This window comes from Epinephelus moara, chromosome 1, assembly GCF_006386435.1.
Source record: "Epinephelus moara isolate mb chromosome 1, YSFRI_EMoa_1.0, whole genome shotgun sequence".
NCBI lineage: Eukaryota > Metazoa > Chordata > Actinopteri > Perciformes > Serranidae > Epinephelus > Epinephelus moara.
In genome coordinates, this window is record NC_065506.1 from 46,844,534 (window position 1) to 46,857,401 (window position 12,868).

The window sequence follows — 12,868 nt, forward strand, 5'->3', positions numbered from 1 at the left end:
CACCTCCTCTTTTCCCTTCATCCCTACTGTCACTACACAGGAACCCACATGAACAGAACCAACACTCCCTGATGGATGAGAATGGAACAGACTGGTTAACAAAACAAGCTCTGCAAAGAGACGCTGCAGCTCTACAAGTCCCATCCTGACAAACAGGGACAAACTCAACTGTCCAAAAGAACAAAGCTGATCGACACACATCAACTCACATTCAAGGCTGTAACTGCTGCAGGTGCACCTACAAATCACTGATCTGAAGAAGTGAATACTGTGCAAACAATGTTTATTTATTTAAAAAATAAATGTGTAGATGTTTTACAGTTTGACATAAAATTATCGTTTTCTGTTCATAATAGTAAAAAAAAAAAAGAGGGTGAACACATTTTAAAGACACACACAGAAGCAGAGACTGAAATATCTAATTTTTAACAGCAACTGAAAACTTAACTGATATTTCAACACCACTGAACTCACAGCATTTAAATATTTTATTTTGAAAACCGTGTATGTAGACTCATTTGTTCCATATTCACCTCTATGAAAGTTAAACACAAAATTTCTTGATTATGAATTTCAAAAGTTGATTTTTTTTTTCAATGTTAACAAATTAGTATATTAAAAATTAAAGAGTTGCAATTAAATTAAAAAAAATAGACAGAGTTGCTCAAATTTCAGATCTAAAAAATTCTAGTCGAGTATTTCAAATAACATCAGATACACCCCAAACTGGACGACTCACTGGAGCCCTGTCGTTCTCCCCAGTAGTCATTTTTGGATTTAAATTTCCGAGCGGTGTTCTTGGATCATATGACTGACAGACCATGAGCTGATAGACAAGGAGTCAGTTTGACTGCAGTCAGACTTGATAGCATTTCCTGTCTGGGTAGGACAGAGGTTACCATTTGAAATTTTTTTGACTTGAATTTCTGGATCTGAATTTGACCAACCGGAATTTATTTTTATGAAAATTCTGAAACTTGGATTTTTAACATCTCAAGTTACGGGACATTAACAGACTCTATAGCTGCTCCACATTCAGCTCAGACCGTCAGCTGACTGCTTAAAGAAACTGGCCACACGGCGGTATAAGAATTCAGTTTAATGAATGTCATTTTACAAAATAAAAAAGTCCTGCTAGACGGACATCCAACGCAAGAAATTACAACACAGAAATAAAAAAACAAAACAAAAATTCATCCAGGTTCTCAGGAGCCATTCACAGGAGGCTCTTCCTCCATGTCTTCTTCATCCTCCTCTTGTTCACCCTCAATCATTTCCTCTCCAGAAGCTCCACCCATATGTGACCCCATCGGCATCTGTGCAGCCTCACCCTCCTCCTCTTCCTCCTCCTCCTCCACCATCCCAGCTGCACCTGATTTTATCAACATGTTTATAAATAAACATTCATCCATCAGTGAATCCTCAGAATACATTGAGGTTATTAAAAAAAAGAAAAACTCAAATTCAGATTAATTTAAAAAGGGAAACGCTGCTCTTATCCTGGATTTTTCTTAGTCTGTGTTACAACACGTTCCAACTGTCTCAGCTCAAAGCCCATTGGTTCCTACTGAAGATGCAAGTCTTTAAAACCACCACAAATACATGGTTTCATTGTTACAGCTGTTTCAAATTGGAGGAAGTAGTACATTTGTGGGGACTATTTTCAGCTGTGGATTAATCCACACATGGTGCAGCAGGTGTTTGTGGGACTGAGCTAAAATAAATTACAGTTTGTGTTCATGGTGATGAAGAAACATGTCACCGGTGCACCAGAGCAGCTCATTGATGAGTTTAACAATGGAGCTCTACGGCACAGAGGAAGAAGACACATCCGGCTCTGGATAACGACGACTATTCAGGGACTACTATTGTTAATGGCTGGAAGTATTACTGCCCCCGCTGACAGATTTGTCATCTCTGAATAACAATGAAAGTAATTCTGTCCAAATGTGTTTAACCAAATCCAAAAGGATAACTGAAAACTTAGAAATGTCCACCAGGTTGTACAGTATCAGGGAAGTTGTGCATTAGTATTTGGTGAGCACTGACCTTGTCTCAGCTCTCGTCCTGGGATCTGACCAGCCTGCAGCATTCCTTTCAACCGCTCCACCTCTGCCAGCGATGAGGCGTTAGCGATGGCATTCTGAAATGCAAACATGTAAATCTCAGTTAATATGGTCCGACCTGTTATTGAAAATATTTTCAGGGATCAGTTTAGATTGAACAAGATCTGAATCTCCATCTTGGTTATTTTAATACATCAGTGGTGCTTCATCTCTGTCTTGCTGTATAACCATTATTTCATAAATGTGATAATATATTGAGGCGTCGGTGGCTTAGTGGTAGAGCAGGTGCCCCATGTACAAGGCTGTTGCCGCAGCGGCCCGGGTTCGACTCCAGCCTGTGGCCCTTTGCTGCATGTCCTATCCATTAAAGGCTAAAATTGCCCCCAAAAAATCTCTTAAAAAAATAAAAAAAATAAATAAATAATAATAATAATAAATGTGATAATATCGTATCGACTGGAACATGCTTCAACATTGTGACCAACATGTTATGAGCATAAAATATAAAATAAAGTGGCACCTCTTTGGCAGTCTCAACATTTGAGTTGGACCAGTGTAAAACTTTCAAACCAGTTTGATATTAAGCCAAACACTGGACTGGAGTACCAGATTTTACCACTAGGTGTTGCACTTGACTCAGAAGCCACTCCCAAGCGGAATATAGTATGAAGTGGCTTTGTCACTGCAAACATAGCAGGCCATTATGTCAATCATGTTGTCACATTACTCATTACTAATAGATACAGTCAGAGTTTACGGAAACGCCCACATTATGTCACATCCCTCTACACTGAGGGGGCAACACAGCATTTGTTACGATGCTTTCTGCATGTCAAATAAACTTAAAAATCAAGAGTTAATAGCTTGTTTTCAACCTTCATGTTCACTAAAAGTTCTTGTTTTTGCCACTGACACGCTCAGACTGTGATTTTAAGTATCTGACAACATGATTGAAAGGATCCCTACACAGAAAGACCTTTTAGTTTAAGAGTAAATTCCTTTTTGTTTAAAGAGAATCAGCCCTGAAACGGCTATCTAACTATAAAAAAGTTGTGAGACTCCAAGGACCTGTAGTTCTTGAGGTTGTAAATCCCTGCGTGACAATGTTACAGCAGACTGTAAAACAACGGTCTCGAAACATCCATAGTATTCAGTAAAAAAATCTAATAGTGTCACATATGTGAGTTTAAAAACGGCGCTTCCCAGCATTTACAGGCTGAAAAAAGGGCTGATCCCCCCCCTCACCAACTTCGTCTTCAACCACGACTAGACATCGACTCTATCTATGCAATACAAGTTGGATTTAACACCATGATGCCGTCAGCACAGGCTGCTCATGCAGGTGTAGCAACACCGGCTCACCTGCCTGAATAATAGGAGGGATGGGAATTCAAGCTCAGCTGTCAAAACATAACGACCCCAAAAACACAGTGCCAACATTTTAAACAACTGAACCTTGATGGCTTCCACGTCAGCCTGAGACGGCCCCGTCCTCTTCTTCTCAAGCTGTGCTGCCGCTCCCGGAGTGAACCTGAAAGAACACACCTCAGTTAGACGACATGGACACACACGGGCTTCTCTGACCTCTCAACCAATGTAGTAATCTCATGTATAGTATCTTTTCTTGAGTCAAGTATTCTGATACATCGTCCTTAGACAGCAGTCCTGAGCAACACTGTGGTGAACGTCTCTGACTTCAGCTTTTAACAGTAGAGTTACGGCCCGCGTAGGGGTCATGACCTTTACCAAACAAGGTGTGTTTTAACTGTGGGGACGAGGAACAAGGGATCAGTTTTTGGTGCAGATCACAGAGTTTTAAAGGGTTTTTTGTATGTGGCATACTCTTAAATCATTCAAACAGATGAACTGTAAATGACCGGTGGTGACAGTATGTGTTTTTTTTTTGTTTTCATGATTGAACCGGTTCTATCAGCCAGGATCCAGTGATTCTGAGGAGCTGCTGTCTAACGTGGACTTTCATCTTACGTTTTCGTTCGCCTGGCAATATCCTTTGCAAGTTGAGCACCTCGTTTGCCTTTGAACATTTTCTCTGCCTCCTGGCGTTCCTATGACGATATCACACAGTTAAAGTGAAAAGCCTCATTAAGTACAGACTGAAGCTTTCATCCAAGAGGGGGAGCAAGGCCAGGCAGGAAAATGTACATAACACCAGAGCTTCTTTAGATGTTCAATGGGACGATATCTCCAGGTTAGAAGACTTTAGCACATCATTAATAACCACTGTGATGCTTAAAGGGAAATGCCCTGGTGTTTTAGCTTCCAATACATGTGATCCATAACTCACAGCTCATGCCAGGCCTTGAAATATGTACAGTCCCATATCTCACATTTTAAATGGCTGTTAAAAAATATACCTGCTCCGTTCTTCTTACCTTGAGCTTTACCTTCTGGAAGTCAAGCACACGGATCTGTGGGATTTTGTTGATGACGTAGAGCCTGTAATGCTTCTTGTTTGTCACTGGATTCCTTAACAAGCTGGAAATTCAGTGATTATTACAAACGTGTGATCTTCATTCAGCTGTAAACAAATTATATCACAGTGTTGATGATCCATACCTGAGAAGGTTCAACGTCTTCACTGAGGCCAGAGGGTCCAAGTCACCCTGCACATTAAACAATAATGATTTAGAAAACTACAGTAAAAGTGTTTGATGATTAGGGTACTGAAACCCAGCATCAATATGGCCTTGGCTCCTACACAACCAGCACCTACTGGACCACATCACAGCGCCAGATTGTGTGCATAGCCAGTGTGTGGTCGAAAATAAAGAGAAAGTGTGCGTGAGTGATGATGATGTGTGACAGTGAAAGTCGGAGCAAGGAGTTAATGTAGCAGTGCAGTGTGTGTACAGTTCAGGCTATTTGTCAGTGAATAAATGCTACAACTCCTCAAGACCCATGCTCGATTTATGGCACAAAGAAAGTGCATCAACCATCATGCAACCAAAACAGGAGGAGGATAGCGCTTGCTTGTCCCGGTAGCTATTGGTAGCCATTAGGGATGGGCAAATGATCAAAATTCATTATTTGACCATCAAAAGAAATAATGATCAATTATCGATTAATTAATAAGCGAGTACAAAAACAAAAAAGTGCAGTGCAGACTGTCGCCACAAGAGAGCGCAGCAAAAGTGCAGTGCAGACTGTCGCCACAAGAGAGCGCAGCTGCCCCAGTTTTGAGCTTCAAACACCCAGGCCAAAGAGGAAGAATGGCGCGCATGCGCAGTTCACCCCTGGGTGTTTACAACCGTTGCCAGCCAGGGCACACTGGCGTTTTCAGAGGCCTCAAGGGAAGCCACCGAGGTTTTGGAGAGCGATGAGAGCCTCCGTCTGTTTATGATTTTTTGCCTGGCATAGGTCGGGCAGGGGGTCTCGTAGGCACGGCGGCTCGCCGGGCCTGTAGCATTGTAGGGGAAACACTGCGACTACCGAGCAAAATTATTTGTGATCGATCAAAATCCTTAACAATCAATCATTGATAATCGAAAATTGATGCCCATCCCTAGTAGCTATCCGCAGTTACCTGAGAGTATCAGTGTAATTTAATTTTTTATACTTTATTAATCCCCCTGAGGGGAAATTCAATGTTTTCACTCTTGCTTGTCAATAACACACAGGTCCGAAAGACACACACATGCACAAACAGGACCTATACATGCACAAAGTGGAGAGATGTCAGAGTGAGGGGGCTGCCTTGGTCAGGCACCCCGAGCGGTTGGGGGGTTCGGTGCCTTGCTCAAGGTCACCTCGGCAGTGCCCAGGAGGTGAACTGGCACGTCTCCAGCCACCAGTCCACGCTCCATATTTGGTCCGGACGGGGACTCGAACAGGCAACCCTCCGGTTCCCAACCCAAGTCCCTATGAACTGAGCTACTGCCGCAGTTAGTTTGCAGTAGAAGGGGACAGTAGGTGTGGAAAACACAATATGTCCCATGTTGCTGGATTCTGAGGAAATCTGGACATCCAGTTTAGGGTTGGGTCAGTGCCATCGCCCATTGCCAATAGAGTGTGCCAGAGCTGACGTTAAAACCCGAAGTTTAGCATCGTGCTGGTTCCCGGAAGAGAAAGTGAATGTGATTTTTGCATTGCGTTTTGGATTATGTCAGAAAATAAGCTCTGTGGCTAACACAAGTTTATGATACTTACAGGTTTTGTTCAGCGAGATAATCTTCACATATGAACACCTTTCATACCTGAAGCTTAAATGCGATCGCCAGAAGTAAAAAGCTAACGTTAGGCTTTAACGGACTACATGACTACTCCACGGTCGCATGATTCTTGACGTCACCGCCACTAAGGTTTCAACTCATTTCGGCCGCTTTATTTTAAAAACATTGTATAATGGGGAAATCGGACTGTTTAAGCTAAATAAGAAGCTGTAATGGCGGACTGCCAGCACTCTCGCCTGTTCGGGGGTGATGACGTTTAATGTCCCCGACAGGGTTTGTAGTCGTATTGAGCAACTTGTTAGCAACCGCCTTTTTTACGACACGTAAAAGCTTCAAAATTCACAAGTAGGGTATTTACTGACGTGTTTTATGTCGTAGAACAAAACCTGAAACTCGCTTAAGCTTTTGTTAACCACAGACCTTATTTGAGGCATTTTACCAAAATCCCATTCAAAAAACATATTGACTTTTAGACGAGAGAACCGGAAGTGCTAAAAGCGCTAACGGAGTTCCGGGTTTACTGGCACACTCTATGGCTGCCCATTATCAACCGCTAAGCCCAACATGCAATTTAAAAGCCCCCTCCCCATCCACACCAACACCAGGGCGCCAGTTTGCGGTGGCATAACAGCATTCATTGCATGCTTGCTAAGTCACAACTCTGATTTATCTACCAGATATACAGTTGGCTGCCAGCTGGGGGAACTCGTAGCCCTTTTTAGCAACCAAGTTTGTAAAGATTTACCACCAACACAAATTACTATCCACTTGCATCCGCTGAGCTGACTGATGGTTTTTATAATTCATCTGTAAAGTTGTATAAATATCAAGGTTTCTGGTGGGCAGGTCACAAAGTCACAAAGCTGTGTTTTGAGTAAGTTATTATTTCTTATGGCTAGTTTGATGTGCTGTTAAGATGTTAATAATATTTAATCCAGCAGCGTGGACAAAACAAATAAACAACAACAACAACAACAACAAAAAAACTTAAAAGGGATAAGATGTTTGGAGGATTTGTTGTTGTCAGACTGTGGAGGAACTTATATTTTTCTGGTATTTCGGTGTAAATCAGTGAAATTTGTTCTGCTGCTGAAACGTACTCACCAGCTCCTGAATGTTGTTGTTTGTGAGAACCAGTTCTGTCAGACCCGGCAGAGAGTGCTCCAGATTCTCACCTATACGACTGGAGAAAGATTTTATAAAGTTACAAGCATGCAGCCGTGTACTGAGTGGCCAGGTATACTAAACAACATTTAATGTGCTCCTAATGGGAGTAAATTTACTGAATAGCAAGTACGATACTGAACCCACCTTATTGGAGCATAAATAAATAAACAACTTAACTATGAATTATAATCCCCAAATCTGAACTGTAAGAGCTTTGAACTGCTTCTTGGTTAATTTGAGTATCACCATATTTCCATTCATGACATCAGAGGATGTTGCAGCAGAACTTACCAAATCCTGTTGTTGTTCATTAGTAATGTTTTCAGTCTTTTGAGCAGAGGGAAGCCGTCCAGTTTTCGGACTTCATTATCAGAGAAGTCGATGGTGTCAAACTGGTCCAGAGTCGCTCCGAGGTTTTCCAGCACTGGGATTTTATAACCTGGGAGATGAAGAACATCAAAGTTGAAGAGGAACTTCTAACATTCATTACATTTTTTTCTCAGTATGATGAAACAGAGACATGTTTTTCGACAAAACCATAACCTGTGTGTTTCAGTTTAAAATTATTTTCATTAAAAAAATGGCAGAATGGTTCAAGTGTTTATGGTTGATAACAATGGGAAAGTGACACAGCACGCCTGAGGTTCTTTTCTTCCAATTTCTCTTCGAATACTCATATTGTCTGCAGCCTCTAAAAACCTGTTCTTCTCCCTCTTCCCTGTTTCCCTTCTCATGGATTATTTCACCACCTGTTTTTTTTTCTTTGTTTCGTTGTTGTTGTTCTCTGTAAAGTGTCTTTGATATGTCTCATTATTATTATCATTATCATTCATATAAGGTGTTTAAAAAACAATAACAATACACACTTCCCTCATTTGAACTCATTTTGTTGTCATACACATATATACAATAATGACTGCTGGGAAATATGTATGTTGATGTTGTCCAGTGTCATTATAACATGCACTGGGGCCCATCATAACTACAGCTTTTGTTGATGGAAGTTTCTGTAAAAAGTCTCAGCTTAGAAAATTACTAAAATAAAAAGGAAGATTCAATGTCCAGTTCATTTTTTCCCCCCAGTTCCATCAATAAGCAAATGTACACGGTATGACGACTGTCAACTTTATATCACAGTATACCTTGAAACCGGTATATCGCTGCAATCCTTATCACAACTACCTTACGCCACTGCTGGCATTAATTTTACTTAAAAACTCCTTTCAGAACAACATTTTAAAGTAATTGTCAGAAATGCCTCAAAACACAAATATGAATTATACACCACAGAGATCGCCCTCCGAAATATTGAGAGATTAATCAATAAAACCTGCAGATTTCAGATCAACTGTGTCAAGGAAACGCTGCTTCTACTAAAGTATAATACAAATTATGACTCTAAACCAGTGTTTCTCAAATGGTTTGCCTTGATACAAATCCAGGTGTATCGTGGGATTTTGTGATAACCACACATTTTTACTGCAATATTCATCTGAGCCTGTACAAAAAGTTATAGATGGATTTTTAATTGAATGTATCAGTATGTTGTGGGCACCCATTTACTAATAAAGAGGCAAACTCTAGATAAAGAACTGTTATTTAATTTAAAAGACCTTTACAGGCAACCAATTTGTCACAGTTCATGCGTAGCAATTATGAGTGTGAGGCACATCACATTATCTTATTATTTCCCATTTAAATGGGTGTGTTATTGGTGCTTTGATGTAGTTTTACAAAAGTTTAAAATGAATTCTTGAATCATTTCCTTAAACATTTCATGAGTAATAGTTGTTTGTCACTTATCATTAAATATTGGTAAATAAAAACAATCATTTACATCGTGATAAGACGAGTGATAACACATCATATAGAGGCTGCTGTGCACAGAAATAAATACAGGTGTGCCATAAGATTTTATTTTGCCCCTTTGGTGACGTCTTGGGCACAAGAAGTTTGAAAACCACAGCTTTAACCGTTCATAAGCTGCTGACTTCAGATAACTTATCAGTAATAACAAAACAAAGGAAGATTTTATGATTTTTAAACACTACTTGTAAATCAGTACAATGTCTGTGCGCGCTGCCGTGAGGTGCACGCAACTCTCGGCGGGCAGGCACATCACTGGTAGACATGTTAGCAAGCTATGCTAACATCAGCTAGCATCGGTTCTCCCGTACTTTGACAACCGGGCACAAAACTACCGGTGTTTCCACTAAATTTACTCACTCTTAGTGTTTCACAGCAGCTCTCAGTCGAGGACAAAGGCTTCACTGTTTCTGTATCGCTTTTATTTTGACTCTTAAGCTGCTGTGGACACTCAACAGTGGTTGTAGTCACTGTGCATCTGTGTAGCTTTCAGACGCTACCTAACGTTATGAGGTGCAGCTACAAGGCTAATATACACTTATTACCCGGGCCTTCATACGCATTTTGCTGTTGATATCAGAAAGTATTAACACCATGTGTTTGAATGGAGTTCAGCGTGAGGCCCGCGTAAAGACTGAGCTAGCTAACTTTACATGTCCAAGTGTGCAGCGGTGAGAAAAGTTGAACTCACCTCTTAAATCCAGCTCTCTGTCTCTCACGGGGTTCGTATACTGAGCTGCCTGCTCAATTAGCTCCGCAGATAGTTTCACCATCGCGAGGCCGACAGCAGACGATTACTAAATATTAATATTTTGGCAGTAAAGCGGTCCCGGAGATTTGTAACGCTGCACACACGCTGTTTCCCGGAACAAAGGCCTGGGTCACTCTGTGCTCATAAAGGCGGCTTTATTGAGTGTCAGCGCCCCCAGCGGGCGGAGGACAGAACAACAGGACACCAGGCAGGCAGCAGAGCGCATTACAGTGCAGCGATGCTCACATTACATACCTCTGTACTGCAATACAGTTTAGAGGAAAATCTAACAGCTATAAAATACGGACGCGTATTGCATTCACTTGACAAATAAAAAAAGCCCTGTTTTTAGGAGTCATTTTTTCTGTTTTTCTGAGTATTTTTTTCTGTTTTTCTGAGTATTTTTTTCTGTTTTTCGTGGTAATATTTTCTGTTTTTCTCAGTAATTTTTTTTCTGTTTTTCGTGGTAATATTTTCTGTTTTTCTGAGTAATTTTTTTCCTGAACGAGGAGACGATATACTGCAACAGGTTAGGTTGACAAACGTGTATGGGCATGATTTTACAACCTGTTACTAACCTAACCTGTTACATTGAGCGATTGGCCTACACTAGAAGGATGCAGTCAAAATTGTAACTAATTATGTGCCTTACCCTTATTGACCCCGTAGTTGAAATTTTGAAGTATATCGTCTCCTCGTTCAGGAAAAATATTACCACAAAAAACAGAAAAAATAAATAAATTACTCCAAAAAACAGGAAAAAATACTCAGAAAACAGGGCTTTTTTTATTTGTCAAGTGAATGCAATACGCTTCCGTAATAAAATGAATAATAAATAATAAATTAAATATGCTCTACTGAGATGTGTGTGTGAACTAAAACAAAGCACCACTGCTTCACACACAGAGGGCAGAGTACAGCCACTACTCCTCTGGACATCGACACTGAACTCAGCTTTAAATCGACCTCACACCAGGATAAAACAGGCTGGTGCAGCTCAGACACCAAAAAAAAAAAAAAAAAAAACTGCAGCCACAATACCTGAGTGTAAAGACCAAGCTGTCACACACTGAGGAACGACATAATGATCATTTCAATATGATCAAGGACTGAGTTTATAAATTTGACAAGCATGCCAGGTTCTTGACTTCATCTCAAAAATAAGTTATATCTTCTACAAAAACAAATCTGGACCAGTTCCCCTGAGACAAGTTTATTACCCTGATGCAGAACATTCTTGACAAGATGATTTATCTTTGATAAGAACAAATAAAATGTAATTATAAGAGGGGGTAGAATATACCAAGGAGATTTTAAAAACGGGTGGGGAGCAACACTGAAATAACCAAGGAGTCAAGGTTAAGTTAAAAAACTTTTTTTCTTTTTTCTTACAAAAAATAAAATAGTTACAGTCACTTAAAACTCCTCTTATATAATTGTTTTGGCATGTCGACAGGATGTAAAACCTTCTAACATCACAGTGACCATATGATTGTAAAATAAAAGCAAGTAAATAAAAACATGCAGGATAAAACACAGCAAAGATAAGACACAATAAAACTAGCACTTCTGCCTTGTGAGGACTGTCTGAACAGACCGAGGGTCTAGGTACCATGTCTGAAGGCTTACTGCACCGAGGGTCTAGGTACCATGTCTGAAGGCTTACTGCTGGTTCCAAAGGTGCTGGACTGAAAGTGTGTGGTGGAAATGAGGCTACATGTATAATGATCCTGAAATAAAACACAACTTTATGGAATCACCTTTTTTTGCAGTGCAGCACAGGCAGAGCTCATAACTGTAGCTACACCAGCACTACCCATTCTGTCCCAGCACTGTCTCCATAATATAAATCTCTGTTTGGAGAGACACTGCCATATTTTTCTCATTCATTTCAGTCATTTGTAACGTGCACACTGAGTAAAATGTGACTGAGAATTGACTGAAGCAGATTCAGATAGCCTGGTACTCCCTCAAGATCAATCTGACTTTGTCAAATAGAAACCACAAAATAAAACACTGTTGTTGGACAATTCAAGGCTCAGTAACAACTATTTTTTAGCAATCCAGACAAATGTTTCTTTTTCATCTGGTTACGACAAAATCAAGCTGTAGACAGCGATGGTCACACTTGATTCATTTTGGGTGGAAACGTTACCAAGGTTAAATATTAAAGAAAGCCATGCTGACTGTTGGTATGACACTGAAAAAAACCTTTGCCACAGCTGAGATGTACATCCATCCACCAGCCTGACTTCAGTTTCCACTGAACTATAACACAACTTGCACTAGAACTGAATACTAATGAGCAACATGACCCAATATGACCAGTAATCCTGGGACTGTACTGGCCTCGGCTGGTGCTGCGGTTCTTCTGTCTGTACTTTTCCTGTATTTTTCCTCAGTTCAGATTTCTGCTCTGTCCAGCACCACTCCTGCTAGACAAACAGCAGCACTCAGCATCGCCCAGAGCTATCAGTCTAATCTGATACACACTGATAACAGCTCACACACCAACACATCAGGCATCACGCCTACAAAGGTCAACCATACCTGTGGCTTCTGTGAAGTGTGGACAGATCATCATCTGTAGGGTTGAAAAAGCTGGGTGGTTTTCTTTTTATTATCTTCACCTGTGTACAGGAACATCTGCACTGAGTATGGGCTGGAAGTCCCAAGGTCACAATGGAAGACACCTCCTAAGGTGGTTGAGAATGACCAAGCTAAGATCCTGTGGGACTTCCAGATCCAGACTGACAAACTGGTGATGACTGACCAACCAGACATGGTGCTGATGGACAAACAACAGAAGAAGGCAGAGGTGATGGATG

General features: G+C 40.7%; 1 protein-coding gene across 1 annotated transcript; it reads right to left on the reverse strand.

Moving 5' to 3' along the window:
• Positions 1-266: 266 nt before the first annotated feature.
• On the reverse strand, positions 267-10,171 carry snrpa1 (small nuclear ribonucleoprotein polypeptide A'). The gene is made up of 9 exons (XM_050052988.1): positions 9,981-10,171; positions 7,715-7,862; positions 7,361-7,439; positions 4,644-4,690; positions 4,460-4,562; positions 4,053-4,132; positions 3,522-3,597; positions 2,050-2,143; positions 267-1,372 (listed from the first exon to the last, which is right to left on the reverse strand). Exons 1-9 carry the CDS (start codon positions 10,060-10,062, stop codon positions 1,206-1,208), a joined length of 876 nt encoding a protein of 291 aa, XP_049908945.1. The 5' UTR covers positions 10,063-10,171; the 3' UTR covers positions 267-1,205.
• Positions 10,172-12,868: the final 2,697 nt, after the last annotated feature.

What these genes read in the sequence shown, in the direction of transcription:
- snrpa1 (XM_050052988.1), bottom strand. Translation starts at nt 10,062, where the DNA reads ATGGTGAAACTATCTGCGGAGCTAATTGAGCAGGCAGCTCAGTATACG. An exon ending in AAGACGTTGAACCTTCTCAG is followed by an intron (nt 4,563 to 4,643) that starts GTATGGATCATC and finishes CTGAATTTCCAG; the next exon opens with CTTGTTAAGGAATCCAGTGA. An exon ending in TCCAGAAGGTAAAGCTCAAG is followed by an intron (nt 4,133 to 4,459) that starts GTAAGAAGAACG and finishes ATATCGTCATAG; the next exon opens with GAACGCCAGGAGGCAGAGAA.